This window comes from Camelina sativa, chromosome 14, assembly GCF_030686135.1.
Source record: "Camelina sativa cultivar CO46 ecotype springtype chromosome 14, ASM3068613v1".
Taxonomy (NCBI): domain Eukaryota; kingdom Viridiplantae; phylum Streptophyta; class Magnoliopsida; order Brassicales; family Brassicaceae; genus Camelina; species Camelina sativa.
Window position 1 is genome coordinate 9,449,463 of NC_141893.1, and position 24,199 is coordinate 9,473,661.

The following is a 24,199-nucleotide window of genomic DNA, read 5'->3' on the forward strand; positions in this document are numbered from 1 at the left end:
TAGATTTTTTCTGGTTTGTCCCGAATGTTGTACATTTTCGTTTTCTGTTTTAAGAAGATAGATTTAAGAAAACAAATTAGAAATTAAACTGTATAAGTCATGACGTTAAACTATGTAACAACAAAATCGTAACTAATTTTAAAAGAGCCTAAATAACTGGAATAATAGAACAATTAGAAAATTATCCTCAAACAAAGAATATGAGAACGTGACTGATTAAGAAGAATTAACAGAGAAAAAGTAGAAACTAAAAAATTAATCAGTAACTAACTTCAGTTTTATTATGCCAAAAAAAAAAAAAAAAATACCTGGAACAACTGCAAAGTCTCCTGCCATTGCTAAAAGCTTCTTCTGTTGGTGGGATTTCGTTTAAATCAAACAAAAAATTATTCTCATTATTTATTAGTGACATACTCAAATCATAATTTAGAATTGTGAAATAAAAGGTATAAACTATTCTAATTTTGAAACTTAAATAAGCATCACAGATTCACAAAATATTTACATTGGCTCCAATGTAAAAATTTTGAATTTTAAGTTTAAAAACAATTATGTAAAACGTTGGCTTTATTTTTTTCAAGTAATTCAGATTCATCAAAATTTTACTTTATCTCCATTGTGTAAATGATGTTTAGTATTTCTTTTTATTAATTGAGATTTTTTTTGCTTTTTTGGGCAAAATGATTAAGCATGTTTTGCCTACTTTAATTGCTTCTAACTGCTTTAGTTAAGTGTTTTAATTAAATAAGTATTTTTCTTAATCTGTGTGTTAAACTCAAAACATCCAATATATTGAAACTGAGGGAATAGTATATAATTAAAGTCAAAAGCAATTTCGAGTCAAACAGGAATTAATAATACAGCTGCGAATGAATAAATGCCAATCCGAAAAAGAAGAATTAAGCCATTAAGGTTTGACTTTCATATTATTCACAATTTTGTAGGTATTTTTAATCATTAGACTACGGATATCGTATCGTAAACACAAAATAATATTGGGATCGGAGCATACCATAGATCTAGTTTTAAGGCTGCCCAATCAAAACTAATCGGTGGTGATCAACAATGATAAAGTAACAATCAAGTGTTATAATAATGATAAAAGTGTTACAAAATAATAAATACATAAGAGAATTCAACTTGGGGGAATAAGAAAGAAAGAGAATTCAACTTCGTAGATGTGAAGGAATTGAGAGAATTAAGAGAACCATAGGTCGACACGAGGGTAAAAGCACGTGTTCTCCCGTGCGTGTGGCCCTTAATCTTGGCGTTAATCTATCTTAATCTTACTATATTATCATGGTTACATAATCTATGCTCTTAACGGTCACTAATCTACATTTGTACTTTAATTCAACAAATGAACATTTTGGCTAGTAATGAAAATCATACTAATTGACCGAGTTAATGTTCCCCGCTATTCCAAGGATCATTATTACTCATCAAACCCTATATGGACAAACCCTATCAAACAAGTTTATATGTGAATTGTGAAAATATAGTTGAGTTGATCGGACGCATATATTATATAGCTATATATGAAAGACCATATATATGCAAGTAACTTGGTGAATGGATAAACAAAATGACAATAGTAAGAATAATGTACCGACGCTTGGAACTTTGGAAGTGTTAAAATGATACTAATGTAGAATGAGTGCAAGTGATCAAAATGTTACGATGCTTTGTTTAATAAATCCAGTAGTGTCTTGCGGTTCACGAGAACTAGATGCTGAGAATGTAAGTGACTAATCATCTACACACTAATATAATATGATGTCCCTACGTTAATATTTTAGAAGAGGGTAATTATAGTATTTTACTTACTTACATTCACGGTTAGGTCAAGCAGACAGAAAAAAGGGAATGCATCAACCAAAATTTTCTGATGTTTCCTCCAATAGATATCTATCGAGTTGTGGCATTAAAAAAACTCTTTAAAACCACTTGAACTACCTTGGTATCAACAATATTTTTATGTAGAGGTTTTTAGTTTTACCACGACTGTTAACTGAAAGAAAAATGATGGCACAAATGCACATACGTTTATACTGTATTATTTTAATTTGCTCTTGGATGGTATGAATTATGAAACATAAATTTCAAGTTGCCTCAACAAAAACTTTCTGAAATTCATCATGCAATCGTTTATCAAAACTTGGATTATTAAATGGCCAAATAATTGATAAACATTTTATTGTCATTATATAAGTAAAAACTATTACGAAGGACCAAATTCGAAGGTAACTTGTTGAAGAAGAAACGGAAAAGGAGACGCACGGCTCGGCAACCGCCCACGTTTACTTCGTAAGCCTTCACACATTAATCGATGCACCTCTGCTTCCACACACACATGCTATTCCTCACCTCTACGTTCACACAATCCCATATATATTAGAGTTACATGTACTCGAATATACCACCAAGTGCCCACTTGTTAGCCTTTCCAATCTTCTTTACACACCAAAAATTCATAAAGAGTATATGAAAAATGTTGCCGTACATTGGACACAACAGCTACCAGCAGCACCAGTTTCCATCACCGGAGATGGAAATAATTCCGGAGGAGAAATGGAAGCTTTCCTACGGACAAGAGGTTACTGCTCCGGCTTGTCCTCGTTGTGCATCGTCCAACACCAAGTTTTGTTATTACAACAACTACAGCTTGTCTCAGCCTAGATACTTCTGCAAAGGTTGCCGTCGCTACTGGACAAAAGGCGGTTCTCTCCGCAACATTCCTGTAGGTGGAGGCTGTCGCAAGAGAAGCCGCAGCAGACACAACAGTCACAAAAGGTTTGGTCGGAACGAGAATCGGCCGGATGGTCTTATTAACCAAGACGATGGAATTCAGTCCAGCCCTGCTGGTTCTGATATTGATTTGGCTGCGGTTTTCGCACAATACGTGACTGATCGTAGCCCTTCTAGTGCAGATAATACTACTGGATCCGATCAAGATTCACCGTTAACAACAACTACTAATGCTTTAGATTCCTTGAGTTGGGATATCAGCCAAGAAACCGATGTGGATCTTGGATTCTACGGCGAATTCAATCATCTATCCGACAAGACCGAAGAAGATCAACGAGGTTTTGGTCAGTTCCTCCAAGAAGATCGAGAGGAGATCTTCGAGTTCCAGGGTTTACTCGATGACAAAGAGATTCAAGAGATACTGGAATGCTCATTCTCAGAGGAGCCAGACCAGTTGATTTCTCAGGGGGGTTTCATGATCAATGGTGATAATTGGAGTTCAACAGATCTTACCAGATTCGGGATTTGACCAGAAAGAGAGGGAGATGGTTTCTTTCATTTTGATCACATATACTTAATTTATTATATATAGAAAACACGTACTATATACACTAAAACTCATTCTTATATTGTTCATGAAGTTATATCACACATGAACGATCCCACAGAATAGGATCCGTGGAGTAGATTACTGTATATTAATCTTGAATAATGAATACAAACTAACAATTTTTATGTTCTTTTTTGCGGGTAAGGTTTCAAAGTTCTTCTCTTTTGCCTTTTCCTCTCCTTTCAGATTCGATATTAGAACATACCTGTAAAAAATTCGAAATTCTCACTATTCATATATGTTAAAAAGCAAACCTTGGCAGTTCTACACCTGATTCTGGTAAACAAGAAAGGAAGTCCAGTTTGCACCTCTATCGAAACAGAAACTACAATTAACAGTTTTAATCGATCTTTGGTTGGTTCTAACATAATATGGACCTGAGTTTACAGAACACACGACTTGCCTGAAAATAATGTTGCGCAGCTGTTTCTAATACAATGCAGTTTGTAAACACGATCAATGTATTAGCTCACGACTCTGTTTCTGGGTGCCACTTTATGCTGCAACCAACACTTGTTACAATACCAAATCCAGGGTCTCAGTTGGTCATCAAAGGCTATAGAAATTGTAAACAAAGAATTGAAGAAAAGCGTATCAAATCTGAGTGTACCTTGGCTTTTGATTTGACGGTATTGGTTGACAGCTAAGGGCAAGATCAATCGCAAGGCTTAGATCCCTACACAAATATAACATGTTAGGTTTTATTGTATAACAACTTCTCTGGAATATGTTAAAAGCAGTGACATAGAAAACAAACCTCCCATTTACTGGTATGTTATTGCTAGGCCGGGAATCATCAAACTGACCATGATAGACCAGCTCAAATGGTCTACGACCATCCTGCTCCATTAGACACGCAAGAGCAAGTTGAGATAGAGTTAATTACCAAAACAAATCAAAGTTTTTATAAGAAGTATAATTAGTTTAAGCTTGAAAAGATATTCATGATATAACTACTCTCAATCCAACATATGTTAAGCATATATCCATAATACTATATTTCAAATATAAGAGCTTTGTGAGTTCATCTCTACATGGTTTAGCAGAAAAAATATACCCAAACCAGTAGACATTTTCCCTGCTACTTAGCAATCTTTTATCAAAAGATATGATCACAATTTACCTTCTTATATAAGAAAAACTCAGGTGTACAAACAGCTCCAAATTCTCGTGCAACCTCTTGTGACTGGCAAGAGGAAAAAATGTCACGAAAATATCAGAATAATTGTATATACAACTAACAATGCTGAAAAGGTTCAAAGAAAAGAAAAAAAAGATCCGAACAGACAAAGGTCCATACCTCATCATACAAGTAAGGAAATGGGTACTTGAAAACTTTTGCATCCTCTGCCATGAACTCAGGCCCATCCTGTGAAAAGGAAACGAATATGGAACAAACCATATAGAAACCTCATCTCAACAAATCAATCACTAACACTAGAGAGTATCACAACAAACACAAACCTGAGGATGAGTTACAACAGAATTTGAAGATATTGCAACAACAGCAAGACCTTTCTGCAGAACCAGACAATATATAGCTAAGATTACCAATACATAGTGAGTCAAGCTATGGAAAGAACACAGAAGCAAAATGTTTGTTACCTACCTCCATATAGAAATTGCAAAGCTTTACAATGTCTTTCTTCAAGTGAATCACAAACGGGCAATGATTGCAGATGAACATAACCTAACAATGTTATGAAAACCAACACACAAACTCAAGAACAGAGGTTTTAGATTACAAATTATAAAAAGCTGAGTTAACAAATTGAAAAGTAGTTCATTACTCACAAGTAGAGATGGGTACAATTCAAAATCTTCTAATTTCCATAAGTTTCCAGTGAGCGGCTCCGTAAGCTATAAGTTTCAATCACAAACACACAAATCTCTAAGACTAGAAATTCCTCTGTTTTTTTCCGGCGACGTGAATGTGACATTTTTACCTCAAAATTGGGAGCCCTAGCTCCTAATTTTACTCCGCCTGACTCAGTTCTGGCGGCACGAACCACGACACGCCTTGGCGATGGTGCATTGACTTTGACTCTCCGCCGCAGATAGCTGAGGTCTAACCGTTTCGACGACGAGAATGAAGTTAACCCCCGGGAAGATATCGCTAATGCGGTTCGTGAAGGAAGCAGGTATGAAGCTCCGTAAGTCACGGCGGTGGAGGCAGCCATTGTCGTGTCGTCTGGTGTTTCTTCAATTCTACCGGAGACACAAAACACGCGTCAGTATCTTAGAAGACGTGTGTGTAGATTATGGGCTGAAATATCAAAGGCCTGGCCCAATATTTTAGCCCAATAAAATCGAGACATATTAGAAAACTTTCCTTTTTTTTTTAACATACTGTAAGAGACATGTTACTTTTGCTATAAAAGAAAAAAAAAGATAGGGTATCAACTTTCCACCGTCGGCTTCGATCGCAATGACGTACGGTAGTCGTGGTTGTATTTGGTCAGATCTTCGATATAGTCGTGAAATCTGGCCTAAGAATACTGATCGAAGACAACTGCTGCAGGAGTTCCAGAGCCGCAAAGATATGCTCGCCACCTTCGTTCAGTCTGTAGCTGCAGTGTCTTCTTTTAAAGACAAGAACAAGAATCTTTTCAAAAAGAAAACCAAGAAGAATAAGAAGAAGAAGCTCGCCAAAGCCAAAGCCAATTAAGAAGGACTTGTGTAATAATGCCCTTGTGACTTTAAACCTTTTATGTTATGTAATATAACCTTAATGGGATTTCTCTTCGTTTTTTAACAACTCAGTATTCGTCTGATTCAATTCCTCAAAACCCTAACATGTTGATTGATGCATATATAATCCGTCATTGCTTCTTGTAATATAAATCATACTAGTTTAAATACAGAAAACAAAGAATCTTATTCTGCAATGCCATTATATGTCTCTTTCTCTTCATTTGTATGATCAGTGAAAGAGAACTTGTGTTTCTTGTGTACTAGTTTAAATACTGAGAAAACGACTTAGCAGTTTCGAGAGAGATAGGGTTTGGTTGTTACTTCGCTAGCTATAAAAGCCCATTAGGCAGCATAAACTTAATTCAATTAGCGAGGGAGAGAGAGGGTGATGTAGCAAACATCTACTATCTGCCTTCGGCTTTGCGTTAATTTTTTCTGCTGGCCTTTACTTTAATATTCTATCTCTTTATTTCCACTATACATAAGCTTAAGCAGTGTTGTGTTTTCCTTTTTGCTTTAGGTTTAATCGATCCTATTATTATAAACAGGAGTGTGCAGTGGCGGACCCAGGAATAAAACTTAGGGGGGTCATTTTTTTAATAAAGAGTTAAAATGTTCAAAAAAAAATTGTATTGGTGCAATAGGGGAGAATCGAACACTCGTTAGGGAGGTAATTCTAGGGGAAACAAACCAACTTTGCTACTGACACTTAATTGACTACATGCAACAACAACTATTTATCTATTTTAGGGGGGTCAGTTCCCTGTACTGGGAGTGTGTCTTTTATTGTATGGGGCAGCTTGAATTTTAATAAGAAAAAAACAGAGTTTCTCTCAACCCTATCGTGTCGTTTGCTCTGTTAGCTTAACGCACAAACTAACGAGTTTTGGTCCTGTTGATCGCAAACTCAATCTCTTTCCTGATATTCCGCTGCATTAGAGGGAGAGATCTTAGATAGGGTTTCCACCGTCGGCTTCGATCGCAATGACGTACGGTAGCTGTGGTTGTATTCGGCCAGATCTTCCATATGGTCGTGAAATCTGGCATAAGAATACTGATCGAAGACAACTGATGAAGGAGTTCCAGATCCGCAAAGATATGCTCGCCGCCTCCGTTCAATCTGAAGCTGCAGTGTCTTCATTTAAAGACAAGAACACGAATCTTTTCAAAACGAAAAACAAGAAGAAGAAGAAGAAGCTCGGCATCAAAGACAAAGCCAAAGCCAATTAATTAAGGAGGGCCTTGTCCCTCTTTTTTTTTCTATATTATTTCAGTACTTGTAATAATGATTGAAACCGTTTTTATCACCTTAATGGATTTCTCTTTTTCTAACAACTCGTATCTTCATATTCAATTCCTCAAAACCTAATTTGGTGATTATATTAATACATCATCTATCACTGTTTCTTGTAATGTATGTGCAAGTTTAAGTACTAAAACAAAATCTCGTTATGCCTTATTAGTAATAAGTTAGAAAAAAAATTGAATCATGGCTTTGATCAGATCCACTAAACCTCGAATTTTTAAAATTAGTATTAGTGAGAAAACTTGCTCACTGCTCTCTGCAACAATAGTATAGCTAAGATCTAGCCATTTCGACGGCGAGAATGAAGATCATCTCCGGGAAAGTATTGCTAATGCGGTTCGTTAAGGAAGTTGATATGAAGCTCTGTATGTCACGGCGGTGGAGACTCGAGACAGCCACATTCAATTCAATTAGAGCCACAACCCACTCGTTAGTACTTAGACGTCTGTAGATTATGGGCCAAAATAGACAAAGCCTATCCCAATATTTGAGACAAAGCAAAAAAACATTAAGAAGGGTATTCAACTAGTCTTTTCAAAGATTTGATAGGATTTTAACATTTTAAAGTTCAGCATCTAGAAGAGAAAAGAATAATAAAATGCCTTACCTTAATTGATTATTAAAAAGTCTACCAACGGTAGTGTTTTAATTTCAAACTTCATGATAATCTCTAAATTTTATTAATTAATCTATAATAATGTATATTCTTTGTTTGTAGTAATGTTGGAGGTGATGTATAAGCCTTTTGCTCTCACATCAGCTTGCAATATATATACGATTTAATTACTTGTATATATATATATATATATATATATATCTAGATACATAAATGACCACAATAACAAAAAAATTACAAACTATGTTAGTAGTAGATTTTAAAACAGTCCCAGTCCCTTAAAACATTTAATTAATACATATATAATTTTTATTTAAAATAAACTAATATTTGCAAACTTTTTTTGTATAAATTACTTTATAAACCTACAAAATATTGTAATTCTATGTGATTTCACAAAAGAATACATGTTAAATAAATTTAAAGTAGTTGAAAAACACACAATTTGATAACTGTTGACAATAAAATGATTTAAATAAACAAAGTGTACGAAATGTATACACCGAATCATCAATATTTAGAAATATAACTTTATTTGTTTATTTCCAAAAACCTTCTTTATTTTACCAATTTCTTTTCAGACCAAGTATTATCTGAAAAGTCATATAGCATGTGTAAGGCACTCCAAGTGCTGAACAAATTTATTTTGCTGGCCTTGAAAAATTCCTTCATATTATGCGTTCCGAGGTAATTGATACATTCTGAATGAGATCTTAGCTTTGTTGTTATATTTAGATATATTGAGCAGTTGCTAATTAAATATTTGTGGATTACTATACAAATATTCATTGATGGTATATGCTATGGTTAGTTGGACATGATGAAGCAATAGAAATTTCTAACATATTCCAAACTACGCTAGTGAGTCCACTCCCAAAAGATGTTAGACACACAAATAACATAATAAGTCTTCAGACCAAACTTAGAAGAATAAATGTCAAGGTGTCTAACATTAATTATGTGATCAAGGTACAAAATCGTGACAACTATTGCTGTGAATTGAAAGTCAAGGAAAACTGCTGATGAATGCATTTCTATTTTGCAGCTCTATTTTCGAATAGGTCGCTAAAAAGACGAAGTATGAGGAAAAGAGCAAGGTAGATCTCTTCCGTGAAATATTATTTATTCTATCAATTTCCAATATTATATATATATATATATATATATCATGTTATTAATCAACCGTTTAGTGTAAGAAGTTGGCATGTGAGAGATATGTTAACAAAAAAAGTCTTACATTGCTATCGCGGAATATTTGGAAAAAAAAAACAAAAAGGTTAAGAATTGAGTAATTTGTATGCTACTGTAATTCTGTAAATTATAGGTAAAGTATGATACAAATTTAAGGTGAATATTGTAAAAACGGCTGAGAATTATTTAAAATCGTAAAAAAACGAAGTTGTTAGAAAGTATACTATGAAACCTTGTCAGGTTTGAATCGTTTGATAATTGTGTTTCAATTCTTCATTGTGATATCAAAAATGTATTTATATATATATATATATATATTTGTATGTTATATACTTATAAAATAGTATAGTGATCTTTAGAATAGAATGATACGTATGTTTTGAATTTTTTTAAATAGTGAAAATTGTCTTTTAGGTATTTTTTATATCTCAAAACTATATTTCAATTTAAGCACGAAATAATATACATACATATTATATATAGTGGTGCAAATGATTGGATTCATGAACGAAGAGCTGACAATTAATCCAAATAATAAAGAAATTGGGAGAAGATTCCTTTTATTTCATCCTTGCATGCCTTATGACCAACCAGCACATCTAAACAGAACCCTAAGCCCACTAATCAATACTACTAGTGTTTTCAACGCTTATTTTAATCGTTAACATCCAGAATTCTATTTTATTTAAATATTCGGATCGATTAGAACCATACACCAAAAAAATAGAGGTCAAAAAGTGGGTCACCATCATCATAACCTAAGGAATCTAAGCGAGTATTACTATTTTCCATGCCATACCTATATATGTGTTATTATATATGGACCGTCTTTGCTGTTGAAGTTAACTTGTCTCCGCTTCTAACCCAAAACAATATTATTACTTTTATTCAATCATATATTAACGAGGAACAATTTTGGTGTATTATATTATATTTAACATCTCCCTTTATTATACAAAAGACAACACCAACTTGATGATTTAAAGTCAAAGCGATGTTTTTACACTAATATATATAACTCTAGTCTTTTGTAATAAAAGGAGAAAGTAGAAGATTATGAATAAGAGAGAGAAGAGGTCATGAAGAGAAAGAGATACGAGATGGAGAAGACGAAGAAGACAGAGCTTCAAACCGCCATTGAAGATTTCTCTCTTTTCGTCATAACTAAACCTGGAGATAACACTGAAGCTACACATATACCCTTGAGGCCTCTTCTCTCCTTCTGCAACTTAATCATCCAAGTTCTTGGTATCTTCATTTTTATTTTGCATGGATCATACTAATTGATCCCCCTTAATTTGTTTCATATATGATTGTATTTTATTTAAGGAATCCGAATTGTCTCTTAAGTTCATACCTAGCACAACTCAATGATTGTCCCGATCGGCTGTTTGTGATTTGGTGTTTGCAGATAAGATAGGACCGACAATGGCTGTTCTTAGACAAGACATTGATCAAAATATTCAGGTAAACTATATATAAAGATAATGTAACTTCATGCATATAAAGACAAGACATGCAAGACGCTTTATTTTATTTTGATTTGTCCTCTTTATTGATTGAAAGTAACTCATCAACATCATATGTACGTGTGGTATATATGTATGGTGGGTCTATAATAATATTAATAAATAATAAAATCAGTTAAACTTTTATGCTGATAAGAACGCCCAATAGATATCTCCTCAGTGCTTTTGTTTTGTGTAAAAGATCTCTTCAATAATTCAATTTCAGCCTTGTAATCCTTTATTTGGTTTGCTTTCATGAGGACTTTAGTCTATTCTTAAATAACTTTCTATAAAATTGCTATCTTGCTTCCATCTTCTTCTTTTTTGTACTTGAATTATCTTTGACTTATGTCTTTTCTTTTTTTTGCTGAATTGGGTGGTGTAGAGATTAGAGAAAGTTTGTGAAACAGATTCATGTGTTTACTCCAACTTGGTTGAGATTCTGAAGAAAGAAAAGGAGGAGGGAACATCCAAAATGGTTGCTAGTTGTAGTAGAGCTATTTTTTGGCTCACTAGGTATATTCACCCCACTCTTTCTTTTTTCTCGACAATATTCATCTTACATAACTATCGTTAAATTTCACCAACTAATTATAGAGTTCTCTTTCTTAATATTTTATATTCTATCACAAATTTAAGGACAATGGATTTTACTGCTGGTTTACTACGCTCGTTGTCCAAAGAACCGTCGTCGAGAATGGAAGAACTTGTAGAAGAATGCTACATGACGACATTAAAACCGCATCATGGATGGATCGCGTCTGCTGCTTTCAAAGTATGCACCATGATCACTCTCTTTCTAGCTATATCATACTTACTAGCTAAGCTAACATCATTTCCCTTTTTTATATCCCATCGTCATTTTATGTTTTAATGTTATTAACATATAAAATGAATTTTCTTGGGGACATATATATATTACGTGTACTGATATAGTGTAGAATATATATGTAATAATGAAGGTGTGTTTGAAGCTGGTACCTGACAACAAAACGTTCATGGACGCGATTGGTGCAAGAGACGAGAGCAATGATACCTTAAAAGAAGACATTGATACTTTAAGCTCATTGTTGACACCTATTCTCAAAGAAATCTACTTTGTTCTGGTAATCATTAATTACCATTAACACATATAGTTAGAGTCCTTTTTATTACGTTTTCAAATTTTTAGTTTGATCTACATATTGATTATCGTGCATGATGCTTCATTTTATCTTTCAGGATCGATACGGGGTGAACAGATTAAGATCGATGTAGGTGACGGGTTGAAAAACAATCTAAATATTTTGTGGATTTTCGCTCAAATGATAAGTTTAGTTTTTAGAAAAATGTATATATCAATGTATGTACGCACGTATATATCAATATATATTGTAATATTTATTTATTTAATCATCCGAACTAAGATGATTTCTCTTCTCTTTTAAAGTTATATAAAATGTGTATGGATGTAATTTCTCCTGCATATACATGTATCAGGGATGTCTTAATTAAGCTTTATAAAGTAGCCTACTTATTTATATAGAAAGTAATAAAACTATAATCGACGTTCTCGGACTCTCATATGTCCCGTAGCGAACCGTCTATTGCAGTATTAAAAACATGCGACTTGATGATGCCAATACGTACAATAAAACTAACATAACAAAACCGGATTTTATCCAAAACTAACGAAAACACCGGCTAAATGATTGAGTTTCGGTTAAAACTTAAAAGCCGTCGTGAGTGTATCGATTATTATTAACCTAATCTAGCTAGCAACGATCAACGGGTGCAAGTGCTATTTTGATTAAGTAATTAACGAAAGTGAACAAGTAAGAGTTGAGAACGTGTCACATCAGAAGCTCTTCATAGATTACAAGTTAACGGTCCAAAGTCTTTGATGTATGTATATTATTGAATTGACAAAACTCAACAAAAATATGATAATGAAAAGAATATCTGGTTGTAAGAAAATAATAAAATGAAAACAGAAATGACATTGGCATATGGAGAAGGAATAATAATAACCTTATAGTATTCTATATAACTTAATTAGTATGATGAATTTAATATTGCAACATGGAAATTTAATTATGTAATTAATATTGTTATGGTTTTATAACTTAGTTTTAAATCCGAGAATGTGTATATGTCTGGGTTAATTAATTAATCTTTATTTTATTTAAAATTATTGCTAGTTTTTGAAAATTGAAATATGAAATAGTATGAGATTAATGAAGCATGATATAATTAAATAAATATTTGTATTGATGATAATTTATAAATAAATGGACCAAGATGTGGATCTGGGCTTTTTTTTTAAAACGTTTAGGATCCATTCTCAAACGAATCTTATTCCCAATTCTCTCTTCCTCGCTCACGTCGACGACACAAAACATCTTTCCGAAGCTTCTTGTTACAAATCGTCAATTCAATTGTTCTTTAAAAAACCTTTGATCGACAAGACAAACACAATCTTACACTTCTCGGTCAACAAATTTGGAAGCAAAAACTCTGCCTTTTGATTCACCGGAAGCTGTTATAAAATCCGGTGAGTTTTTGTTTCTTCCGTTTCAATTCTGGAAATTTTTCACCTGGGTCGTGATCGGATTTTTCGTTAATGGTCATCGAGAGTTAGTCAACGATCTGGGTTCGATCAAATTCCTTACCTTTTTTTGTTAAATTCCTTTGATGATCCCACGAATTACTAGTCTCTCTAAATCTGATCTGGGTATGCTTAATCTGCCACATTGTTTGGTCTCGAGCTCTGTGGATTTGATTGTATCATGAAAAATTATCCCTTTGGATCGAGTAAGGCTTTCCATGCGTACTCTAGTAGAGGTAGCGATTTCGATTTAGAGTCAGGAGGAGGAACCATCAGAAAATCTAGAAAGCCTAAGAATTCGTTTCCCAAAATGATCAAATCTCTCGGGGCTCGTCTTCCCCACTTGTTCAAACTGCACCCGGTTCTCGTTTCCATCGTTTGCGTCTCGTTTGGGATCACGGTTTTGATACTTGTGTCGTCGGTTTACGAGAGCCGTATTGGTTCAGCGGTTGCTTATTATAAGAAGAGTGACTTAGATGGGGATGGTTACCCGTTTGCTAGTCTGAAGAACCTTGTGATGGTTGCTGGACATTCTGTTTATACGAGTAGTGATTGCGGTAGAGTTGATAAGGAGGATTCGTGGTTCTTGGAGTCCTATCAGAAGAATCCTGGTCAGGCTGCTACGTTCTTGAGTCATATACAAGAAGGTGTTGATGCTGCAGCTAAAGATGATGATTCTTTGCTTTTGTTCAGTGGAGGAGAGACTCGTAAAGATGCTGGACCTCTTAGTGAAGCTCAGAGTTATTGGGCTGTCGCTGAGTCTAAAAGATGGTTTGGTGAGTCTTATTGCTATGTTTAATTTTCTGCTCTTTAGTAACTTGAGGGTGAAAATGTGGTTTGATTATTACAGGCAAGGATGAGGTGAGGCCGAGGGCATTGACGGAAGAGCATGCCAGAGACAGCTTTGAGAATCTTCTTTTTAGTGTTTGTCGATTCAGAGAGCTCACAGGGTCTTACCCACAGAACATAACCGTAAATGCCTTTTTTTACTTCCAAACTCCGCGCTCATTAGTAAGCGAAAGGTTTTTGTATTCTTGTGATATTAATGTATCTTTCTTCATACTTGGATCAGGTAGTGAGTTATGATTTTAAGGAGGAGAGATTTGCACATTTACATCGTTCAGCAATGGGATTTCCGGAATCAAGATTCTTCTATTTAGGAACTCCGGCTACCCTATCATCCAAGGAAGGGGCTCTAAAAGGCGAGGCTATGGTTAGATCTCAGTTTCAAGAAGATCCATACGGGTGTGTTGGTTCACTTTGGCGTAAGAAGCTGAAGCGTGACCCTTTCCACAGGACTATACCTTACCCTAATGGCTGCCCTGAAATGGCAGAATTGTTCAAGTACTGTGGTTCAGCTCCTTTTCCTGGCTCTCTCCCATGGGATTCATCTGTATAAGATCTATACTATACTAGACTTGCTTAGAGGAACCACTACTTGAAACTCTTTTTTGTTTTTGTTACTTTCCATATATATTTATACAGAGAAAACTTCAGAATCTTTTTGTATTCTTCTGATTCCATGTGTTGTCAGAAACGAGAATTTTAATTGTATCAAATGCGATTTACCTAAAATAAAATTTTGACATTTCTATCCAGTAACAGATCTCTCTATATATATGCACTATTATTTATTTGAATATAAAGAAACACGGTATTTATCATCCATGTTCAATCAAAGGAAAACACAAACACAAATGAAGAAAAAATGAATAGTAAAGCAACAAACTGCAAGATCTGTCTCAAAACGGTTTGTTGTTCTGATTGTTGGGTTTGGAGGTAGAAGATGATGATGTCCTGGTTTTTGCAAACTCAATCAGGTCTTTGAAAAGGATATCCTCTGGTTTATCATCTTTCTTTGGTGGTGTAACAGGAGCAGCAGCAGACGCTGTTGGATTCAGAGACAGATTCCGGGATTGTCCCACAAGATCATCGTATGAAGAATCAGAGCCACTGCTTGACTGCTGGGGAACATTATGCTGGAAGTAATCTGGCCTCTTGTTGGTTCTAGCAGACATTGATGCTGGATACTTCCTTGTTTCCTGAGTATCCCATGGAGCAGGAGGCAATTTCTCAGTTTGGTCATAAACTGGTTTGGTGAACAAAGCTTGCTCAGGGGATTTGCTCCGGGGAACTGGCTCATCATCGAAAACAGGAGCGGAAGAGTCCAGGTGTGATGATGATTGGGAAGTACTCGGAGGCTTTACACTCTCTGAGGTTCCTTGAGGTTTGTAGACATCACCACTGAGGAAGTCCATAGTGCCAGAATCAACATGTACTGGCCTCATAGAAGGTGGTGGAGGAGGAAGAATAGGGTTGAAATTCCCTGATCCAGTCCCTCGTGCACTTTCTCTTTTCGACCTGCAGAGATGAGTTGAATAAAATTTTGGGAATCCAAGTCTTGGGATTCAACTGATATGAGCAAGGAATGGGCATTACCTATAAGCTAGCTGAGCAAAATCATCATCTGACTCATCTGACTCATCATGATTGATGCTAACAAGCGGAATTGGAGTGGGAGCTGTTGCAGGAGCAGAGTTTCCCTTTGACTTATCATCATGGTGCTGAAGGACACGCTGCAAATCGTCGTTCAGTGCTAATCCTTGACACATAAGTCCCTCATCTCTGGAAAAAAACAAAAGAGTCTCTTTCACCATTAACAAAATTTATCAAATGGATGAAACAACAAGAGGATGAAGGAGGAAAGAAACGAATCCTTACGAAGTGGTGTTCACCAGGGTCATTACACGTCTTTGATAAGTACGGCATTGTTCGACCAAATCAACTATAAGCTCTTCCTTTAAACCCTGTCACAGCATTTTTCGAACAGTGAGTGTTACAAATCAGATTAGACAACAGAGCCATTTAATCTAATCATGTAATATTGTTCTACCTCTGGATGACTTGGATCAAGAGCCCCAAGCATGTCCGTCAAAACATCAACTGATCCCTGAGCGCTTTGAATCTCTTCCAAACTGAAAAAGTCAAGATACTAACATGTTTAAGACACAAAATACCCAATAATAGGCTAGTTTAGCAAAAAAAAAATGATTTGATGGAAAGAGAATGTTAAACACATATTCAACAAGAAGAGTGTACCTGAGTGCAGAAGCATCGTCACTTTGCAAAGAGGCTTGAATAGCAGCGTCTTCATCTGATGCCGCAGCCTGAGCAATAATAGGCTGAGTCTGAGGTGGAGTAAAGAACGGTACACTGCTCTCCGTTCGAGGTGGGAATTCAATTCCAGCAGACTAAAGTGTTTAAAAGGCAAAAATGATTAACAAAAATTTGATTTCTAATATATAAATATACAAATAAAAGACTCAAGTACTATAACCCTGAGTTCATTATAAGCATTGTAGTACTGAGGGAATCTTCCGCCGCTTCCACCAAAAGCTTCTTGCCAAGTATCTAATAAGCTAAGTATCTTTTCCCTCACAGCCAGGTCCGGCTGCGTAAGTTAGTTGATAAAATTCCAGGTTAAGTAGAATTGATAATAGAGCTCATATGTAACAAACAGGTGAGAGATGGGTAAGTAAAAACCTTTTTCTTCACTATTTTGACCATATCAGGCAAAATATCACGGTCAACAATGAGCTGGCACACGCTCTCGCCACAATTCTTACTCAGAGTTTCCAAAGCCTGAGCCAATCCACGAATGAGAAGATCAGTACAATAAACAGAACCAAAACAAAGCATTGTATCCAACAATGAGTGAAAAATAAGCACTCACATAAAGGGCAAGAATCTGCACTTTAGAATTTTTACTTCCTAAACGCTTCTTGAGCACCTTCACTGCTTCCTTTGTTTGACTACAAAAAACAAAACAAGTTCAATACTTTAAGCATCCTAGCCTAGACTCAATCAGATACCAGTAATTCAAATAACGGTTCTGAAGAACTCTATCGTTTACCTAGGATCCATGTTGATAATGTCACAGAGTTCAATGTTGATAGCCCAATCAGGACCAATCAGCATATCATTAGTAGCTCTCTCAGCACAAGCAGCCGCGTTATTCGCCATTGAAAGATCCCTTTTCAATCAAATCCTAAAGTTTCCAAGTTTCCTACAAGTATAGAACAAGCAAAAAAGATCAAACACAAGTGGGATCAGACTCTTGTAATTAGACCAGATCACGAAGCCAGAAGCACTCAATTACAAAACAAACCCTTAAAAGAAGTTAATTCAATCGCAAAATTGTCTCCTATACGGATACACATGACAGATTAAGCCAGCAAAGTACCAAATCCAGTAAACTGAACACAACAATTAGTCAATTACGAAGCATGAATCAAAACATCGACGAGAGATTCAAATAAAACCCATAATATATATGCAATTGAAGAACAAGGAAGAATAACAGAAATCATAATTGAACCAAAACAAAAGCAAAGACCTTTAACCTGTCTATAGACTCTAAAACTTGAGATGATAAGCCAAGCGAAGATTTGTGAGTATCAAGATCGAGAAGATGAAACCAAATAATTATAAGGGTGCTCGGAAAAATCAAAACTTTGTAATCGAAGACGATCGGAGTCAGGTCATCATCAGCCTTAGCCGTCCATATAAATCAACTGCGACTTCTCTTTTTTTTTTTTTTGTTCTTCTTTCTATTATTTTTGCCAGATGCGAAAAAGACTTTTGTGTTTTGGCTTCTTTTGTCTCACTATATGCTAAACTTACCAGTCGGTGACAGGGAAATTAAAAAGGAAAATAATCTTAATTACTTTGTTAATTATTCTTTTCATTATCATTAGTAAAAAGTATAAAATAAAGTTGTTTTAGGTCGTAAGTAATGATCATTATTAGCGAATAATAGCAACTATATACCAAGAAATTTTCCTAATATCAAAACCCAAATTGATTTCCATTGTTGACTTTTCCTAGAATCCCAAACCGCCGTAAAAACGCGTTTCCCAAGACGCGCGTTCGGACAGAACAACAAACTCCCAACACAAATATTCTACCGTGCTCATAAGTCCACAATGGGACCATTCTACCAATTAGTTCACATCAAAGCTTTCTCTTTAGTCTTTTGAACCAAACAACGCTCCTTTTAAGGCAAAGATTATTATTTACGTAGCTTTATTAGTTTTTAGGCTTTTTATATGTAAAGGTTTAAAAAAATCAAGTAGGATCCTAAACACACTATACATTCGAATTCAAAATCGCAGAATTTGAAACACCAATCAGTGCACATTCATCTCTATTTACATTACTAATAATACCGTATCCAAAAAGGAGGATACATAGGCTTACAGAAGCAAAAAAAAGATATAGAAATAATTTATCAGAAGAGTAATCATCTTCGTTCTCTAAAACCATTCCCTCCGAAGATTTATAGACTGCAAACGACACACTCGAGTGTTGTTGTCTAATCAAGCTCTGCTTCTTACGCCAAGAAAGCTTTGCTTCACTCTTTTGAATGTGCCTTCCAGAAGAAAGGTAAGCAGCTACGTTTTCCACCCCTGCATCAAAACACTTTCACATCAAAAACCCAAAATTTCCAATTACGCGACTAGGGATCATTCAGACAAATAGTCCTGAGTCTCAAGTATCTTAGATTCATGAGTAACAGGAAAGATAAGGAGCTTCAATCAGCATTCACAATCTTTGTCAAAACTCAAAAGGTCTTCAACTTGACATTGACAACAACATATTTCATACAACCAACATGCTCGTTAAAAGATTCACGTGATGAAGAGAGACAAACAAAAAAAAAAGCATCACAAAAACAGTTCGCTTAACACAATGACAACAATAAAAAAAAATTGCTTTTTCTTTTCTCGGCTAGCAGATAATAATCAAGATTAAGATGATCCAAGTTTAACATAAAGCATACTCAATGAAATGAATAAATAAACTAGAACAACTAGGAGTTTTTCATAAAATCTGAATAGCAAAGCAAATCCAAGAAGCAAGAAAGATGAAAACTTTCATTTCTAAATTTTGAAAACATACCTTAGGCTATTACTACTGTTGCTACCGCTACTACCGCTCCTCTTTGTGCTTAACTCAGACATTTTATTCCACCACTCTTTATCCTCTTCTCTCACAAGCTCATCACAGATCGAAGGTCTCGGTGAAACCTGAGAATCTTTAATCGTATCCTCCCCCTTTTTCTTCTTCTTCTTCTTCTTCTTCTTGGTCGTATTTGCCTTACCTCCTAAGCTAACCGGAAACATCATTTTGAGAAGAAACCCACCATCGAATCCTCCTCCAGTCCGATTCGGATCAATCCTTTTATCACTCTTCGTCTTCTTAATAACTTTACTCGGCTTATCTTCTCTTTCAGGCAATTCATCGAACACCTTCCGTTCATTCTCTTGGTTCACCTTCACTTCGACAAGATCTTTCAACGAAAGCTCGTAACACGACTCGGGCATCTTACTAACCATCTCCATAAGCTCTCGCTGACCTCGAGCTATAGCTTGTGCTCTAGAATCAGGCGAAAGGCTCCAGTAATCTTCCGGCCGGTGAAAAGGACTCCTCGGAGGACTGTTTCTCCACAGAGTAGGCGAACAGACGCCGGAATCTGAGTGATCATTGGGTATACTCGGAAAACACAAATGGGTATTGGAGGATTTAGCTGAAGAAGGATCTAACATCGTGATGATTTTGCAAGACTTCCAAACAAAAAAAAACTGAGCTTTTTATTTCAGAAACAAGTCCTTAAGTTTTATAACAGAACAAAACTTGATTGACCTGTTCTGTAGCATATACTCTTTTTGGGATTTATAGTAAAAAAGTTTTTTGTGCTTTTAATTTAAAACGTCACGTTGTCCTCAGAGTGGTTCAAAAATATAGTCCCCTATTTAATATGAGGATGAGAGAGGCTGTGTTGTTGTTGTTGCTGCTGTCAACACGGAGGAGCGGTTTTAATATGATATCTTGCAGATCGTACCGGATTTGAGCAAGTGTTTTACGGATTAGTATTTCACACTTCTTAAAAGTCAAGTGCTTCTAGATCATCCTTCTCCCCCACCAATATGTCATCATATTTTTGATTTCTTTGGCACGTATCATTGATTTTAAAGGCCATTAATTAGTATTATCATCAATCTAAAATTAATTGATGTTCTTGCATGCTCTCACCATTTAAACATACGTAAGAGCTTATTCACTCCCTCGAGTCTACAATCTAGCTGGCATAAATTAGTTTTTTTCCTGACTTTTTAGGGGCGTTGGCTTTTGTATTTTTTGAGTCTTTTAATGTTTGTGAAAAAGCATTAATCGATTTATTATTAAGCGTGTTTAGTAGTACTAGAAGACAATATTTAGATGCGTGTTTTCATTACTTTATTATTCCTTTTTGCTAAATTCAAGGGAATAATTGTATATAGTAATCATTCGACGTGCTTCTCGTTTATGGATGTGTATATAGTTCCTACGTCTCTTGATTTTTATTTAGTATAAGAAGCATTGACTTTGGGATGTTTGTGTTTACACTATATAAGATGTTGTTGATCCAAATAAAGACAAGTAATGATATATCGATTGATTCTAGAAACACGATTCAGAAAAAAAAAGAAATTGGAAGTTAGAATTAGCATGAAATTGAGTAGAGCTAGAGAGGCCCAATAACAGAAAGAGAAACCCGAAAAAGTTTGGGTTCGATTCACCACGAGGGTGAAGAGCCTTAACCGGATGTGTTTGAAAGACCCGAAGATCAAATCCCGTCTCTGTCAGAGGAGATGCCAACCATCTCTCCTTTTTTCGAACACAGCCTATTGTATGCCTTTTAGTCTATATATACAGCAACTTGAAAAACCAAAGTTCCGATGTGGGACTGTTTCTCTCTAATATAGCTAATTTTGCTATGGAGCTTAGAGCGAGCTAGAATTACAATTTACTTGTCAAAGCAATTTACAAAATTTATATATTTGCCAAAAAGAAATCCACAAAACTCATACCACTTTTAGGATTTTTTTTTTTAATATTGGTAAGTTTAGACATGTTAATCTCAAAAAAGGATATATACTGATAATTATGAGTTGTAAAAATCTACTCTAGGAACTAAATCAAAATTTGACCCATAACATCTATGTTAGCTTTTTTTTCCGTCTGGGTATTTTCTCTATATCATAGACGTGAAGATATATGTAATAAAAAATCTAGCGGTAAAAATATAAAACATTTAGATATATACTTATAATTATGAGTTGTCAGTAATTAAATCACTATTTTTAAATATTGGTTTAAATAAATATATCAATACTTTGTAAATAAGAAAATAACATACTTTCATTAAGGAAAAGTTATTGGATTCTAATTTATAAAAAAATTTGAAGACTTCAACAAAATCATCAAAATAAATAAGTGAAAGATTTTTAAGGATTACAAGAGAGTATTCCATAGTTTTGTTGATTAGTTTTGAAAATCTTGTATAATGTTCCAAACAATCTCTGTATTTTTGTGATATTTTTTCATGACTTTATTTTGTAAAAAAGATGTATAAAATCATGAACCAATAATATAATAATTGAATTCACTTATAATCCTAAATTTTTTTTTGTTTTAATTGAATAACACAAAATTTTTAATGACTTTAGAAAAGTATGCAATCCAACAACCCATATTTGTTAGGATTTAAAATGACTTTTTACAAATCACAAATTAATAACACTAAACTTTAACATATTATAACAAAATATTAATCTAATAACAACAGATTTTACATAACATTTAAGGTCTTTAAAACTCTATCCAAATCTCAAACCAATAACCCGGTTAAATATAAATATGGTCACATATCAAATATCTACACATAGATAGATACATCTAAAATCTATCAAAAATATAATAGAGCTATATAATCTACTTTATAAAAAATAAAAACAAATAAGAAGCAAAAAAAACAAAATGAAGATGAAAATCATGAGTGTGGTGTGGATCACGATGCTACTAACATCGTTAATTACTATGGGAGGGGATGCAAAGTCGGACAAAGAGTGCCAAGTGGAGTGCCATAAGCATTGTCTACCCACTTCCATTGTTGCAGAGTGTCTAAAGTGTCTTGGAGAATGTGGGAGGACTCCACCGGTTGCAGTTGGACCTTCGGTTAGAGTCGGAACCATCGGCGAACACATATAGCAAAAAAGTTAAATATGACTTTGTCTTGTCATGTTATGTGGTGGAAAAATTGTAGCGCCTTTCTTATATTCAAATAATATTCGCATGTAACCATTGTAATAAGATCGAAGCCTAAATTTCACATACCTTCGTGTACTTAATCGGTGACAACAACAAAAAAAATACAAATAAAAATAAATCAAGTTGGCTTGATGAATATGAACTTCCGACAGGCTTGATGATGACTTTGATTTTTAGGGTGCGTGTAGAGATATGGTGGTATGGGGTTTAAACAAAAATATGGTTTTGTTTTGAGTTTAGATTGAAAACATAAGATGAAGAAGATCCATTCTGTAATTAATACTTCATTTTAAAAAGTTAACCAATGAAAAACATTTTATTTTTTATTTAAATAAAAATATACTATGTTGAAATTCAGCATCAAGATAATCAATTTGCATGGGGTTTTCTAAACGCCAAACAATAGTTACACAATTTTCAGCTTCTAATTAGCTATATACAATGATTACATAAACACATAAACTATGATTAATTAACAATAAAAATAGTTCTTATGCAACATAAGTTATATCTCATATTTGATTAATTAGGGTGGTTTTAATTTCTGACTAAGAACTTATAGATGTGAGACTTAAGAGATTCATTTTGTAAGAGAAATGAAATAGGAAAAAAGTTCTTTATTTCTCTTGATACTCTCTTAACCATTACATGAAGCTATACTTTCTATTTATACAATCACAAAACCCTAGTTCCCTTGACACATGTTTTCATTGGTCAAGAGGTTAAGAACGTCAAATCGATTGCTCGTCGTTGTCTTTGTTTCCGTACTACAACCCCTCTTTGTCGTGTTTACTTTAGTGGTTGAAGCTTCCTCTGCAACGTCCTTGTCTTGTTGCAGAGTCGACTGTTGCTTGGCAAGCTTACTGGGCTGCTTTAGAGTTTGATTGTTGTTGTTGGGCTTCGTTTCAGGTTTTGAAGTCCACTCTGTTTTGAGACCTTCTGCTTTAAAAACAGGTTTTGACTGAGACTCCTCTATACGTCCATGCACACTTTGTGTGGGTGGCACAGCCACACCAAGTTTGAATCGTAAAGTTGCAAACGGTCTGGAGGGAAGAGACTAGATAAAGATGTCAACTAGCTGGAGAGGAGCTGGTATATGTTTGACGATCAGGGCTCCCAAAGCTACTCTTTCACGGACGTAATGGTAATGAGTTTCAAAGTGTTTTGTTTTGGAATGAAAAACCGGATTTGCTGCCAAGTAGAAGGAGGAGAGATTGTCGCCATAGAGTTCTGGAGGATCCGGTTGTGAGATGCGAAGATCTCTGAGCATGTTGTTAATCCAAACCAGCTCAGAAGCAGTTTCAGAGAATTGTCGATACTCTGCTTCAGTAGAACTTTTAGAAACAGGGCAGGGGATTGCTTCTTGGACGACCAGGAAATAATATTCTTGCCTAAGAAGGTGCAGTAGCCGCCTGTAGACCTTCTTGTCTCCTTTCATCCAACATGATCACTATCACTATAGGCTCGAAGTTTAAAGTCAGTGTTTTTGTCGAATAGAAGCCCCATGGTGTAAGTGCCCTTGATGTATCGAAGGATGCGCTTAAGTAGCTGAAAATCTGAAACCGTAGGAGCATGCATCTTCTGGCAAACAAAATTCACTGCAAACTGTATATCGGGCCTAGTTAAGGTGAGATGTTGCAGTTTTCCTGCTAAACTGCGGAAGTGAGTGGGATTTGAAAAGAGTTCATGTTGATGAGGGACCTTATGAGGATTCTCTGGCAGTGGTGTGGGCATAGGGGCACAATCGATCATACCAGCAACTTGGAGAAGATCTTCTGCATATTTT

At 35.0% G+C, this 24,199-nt stretch overlaps 7 protein-coding genes and 1 non-coding gene across 11 annotated transcripts; 4 read left to right on the forward strand and 4 right to left on the reverse strand.

The window, feature by feature from the left end:
* The first annotated feature begins 2,116 nt into the window (after nucleotides 1-2,116).
* On the forward strand, nucleotides 2,117-3,488 carry LOC104740832 (Dof-type zinc finger DNA-binding family protein). The gene has a single exon (XM_010461540.3). It carries the CDS (start codon nucleotides 2,492-2,494, stop codon nucleotides 3,275-3,277), a length of 786 nt encoding a protein of 261 aa, XP_010459842.2. The 5' UTR covers nucleotides 2,117-2,491; the 3' UTR covers nucleotides 3,278-3,488.
* Nucleotides 3,356-5,599, reverse strand: LOC104740833 (Thioredoxin superfamily protein). Its single transcript, XM_010461541.3, has 10 exons — nucleotides 5,305-5,599; nucleotides 5,153-5,218; nucleotides 4,968-5,048; nucleotides 4,823-4,876; nucleotides 4,659-4,727; nucleotides 4,482-4,544; nucleotides 4,116-4,198; nucleotides 3,969-4,034; nucleotides 3,762-3,870; nucleotides 3,356-3,563 (listed from the first exon to the last, which is right to left on the reverse strand). The coding sequence occupies exons 1-9, from the start codon at nucleotides 5,536-5,538 to the stop codon at nucleotides 3,828-3,830; spliced, it is 759 nt and encodes a 252-aa protein (XP_010459843.1). The 5' UTR covers nucleotides 5,539-5,599; the 3' UTR covers nucleotides 3,356-3,563; nucleotides 3,762-3,827.
* Nucleotides 5,600-10,175: 4,576 nt separating this feature from the next.
* GLTP2 (glycolipid transfer protein 2) lies at nucleotides 10,176-12,177 on the forward strand. The gene is made up of 6 exons (XM_010461542.3): nucleotides 10,176-10,413; nucleotides 10,577-10,632; nucleotides 11,059-11,189; nucleotides 11,313-11,448; nucleotides 11,636-11,779; nucleotides 11,895-12,177. Exons 1-6 carry the CDS (start codon nucleotides 10,245-10,247, stop codon nucleotides 11,928-11,930), a joined length of 672 nt encoding a protein of 223 aa, XP_010459844.1. The 5' UTR covers nucleotides 10,176-10,244; the 3' UTR covers nucleotides 11,931-12,177.
* Nucleotides 12,178-12,963: 786 nt separating this feature from the next.
* LOC104740837 (uncharacterized protein C57A10.07) lies at nucleotides 12,964-14,858 on the forward strand. 2 transcript variants are annotated; one of them, XM_010461547.2, is made up of 3 exons: nucleotides 12,964-14,036; nucleotides 14,111-14,232; nucleotides 14,333-14,858. In XM_010461547.2, exons 1-3 carry the CDS (start codon nucleotides 13,442-13,444, stop codon nucleotides 14,657-14,659), a joined length of 1,044 nt encoding a protein of 347 aa, XP_010459849.1. In that variant the 5' UTR covers nucleotides 12,964-13,441; the 3' UTR covers nucleotides 14,660-14,858. The 2 variants fall into 2 exon arrangements, with proteins under 2 accessions (XP_010459849.1, XP_087341530.1); XM_087485404.1 differs by having other exon boundaries at nucleotides 12,999-14,036; nucleotides 14,337-14,858.
* On the reverse strand, nucleotides 14,855-17,997 carry LOC104740835 (Target of Myb protein 1). 3 transcript variants are annotated; one of them, XM_010461546.3, is made up of 11 exons: nucleotides 17,774-17,872; nucleotides 17,657-17,682; nucleotides 17,174-17,326; nucleotides 16,994-17,072; nucleotides 16,804-16,902; nucleotides 16,598-16,711; nucleotides 16,360-16,511; nucleotides 16,154-16,235; nucleotides 15,982-16,067; nucleotides 15,700-15,885; nucleotides 14,855-15,621 (listed from the first exon to the last, which is right to left on the reverse strand). In XM_010461546.3, exons 3-11 carry the CDS (start codon nucleotides 17,281-17,283, stop codon nucleotides 15,003-15,005), a joined length of 1,527 nt encoding a protein of 508 aa, XP_010459848.1. In that variant the 5' UTR covers nucleotides 17,284-17,326; nucleotides 17,657-17,682; nucleotides 17,774-17,872; the 3' UTR covers nucleotides 14,855-15,002. The 3 variants fall into 3 exon arrangements, with proteins under 3 accessions (XP_010459848.1, XP_010459845.1, XP_010459846.1); XM_010461543.3 differs by having other exon boundaries at nucleotides 17,664-17,997; XM_010461544.3 differs by having other exon boundaries at nucleotides 17,657-17,903.
* A 364-nt stretch (nucleotides 17,998-18,361) lies between these two features.
* LOC104740838 (uncharacterized) lies at nucleotides 18,362-20,330 on the reverse strand. The gene is made up of 2 exons (XM_010461548.3): nucleotides 19,222-20,330; nucleotides 18,362-18,728 (listed from the first exon to the last, which is right to left on the reverse strand). Exons 1-2 carry the CDS (start codon nucleotides 19,866-19,868, stop codon nucleotides 18,674-18,676), a joined length of 702 nt encoding a protein of 233 aa, XP_010459850.2. The 5' UTR covers nucleotides 19,869-20,330; the 3' UTR covers nucleotides 18,362-18,673.
* Nucleotides 20,331-20,860: 530 nt separating this feature from the next.
* Nucleotides 20,861-20,984, reverse strand: LOC147927998 (U6atac minor spliceosomal RNA). Its single transcript, XR_015581205.1, has one exon. It is a non-coding gene; the product is annotated as a U6atac minor spliceosomal RNA (small nuclear RNA).
* A 1,025-nt stretch (nucleotides 20,985-22,009) lies between these two features.
* Nucleotides 22,010-22,476, forward strand: LOC104740839 (uncharacterized). Its single transcript, XM_010461550.3, has one exon. It carries the CDS (start codon nucleotides 22,123-22,125, stop codon nucleotides 22,351-22,353), a length of 231 nt encoding a protein of 76 aa, XP_010459852.1. The 5' UTR covers nucleotides 22,010-22,122; the 3' UTR covers nucleotides 22,354-22,476.
* Nucleotides 22,477-24,199: the final 1,723 nt, after the last annotated feature.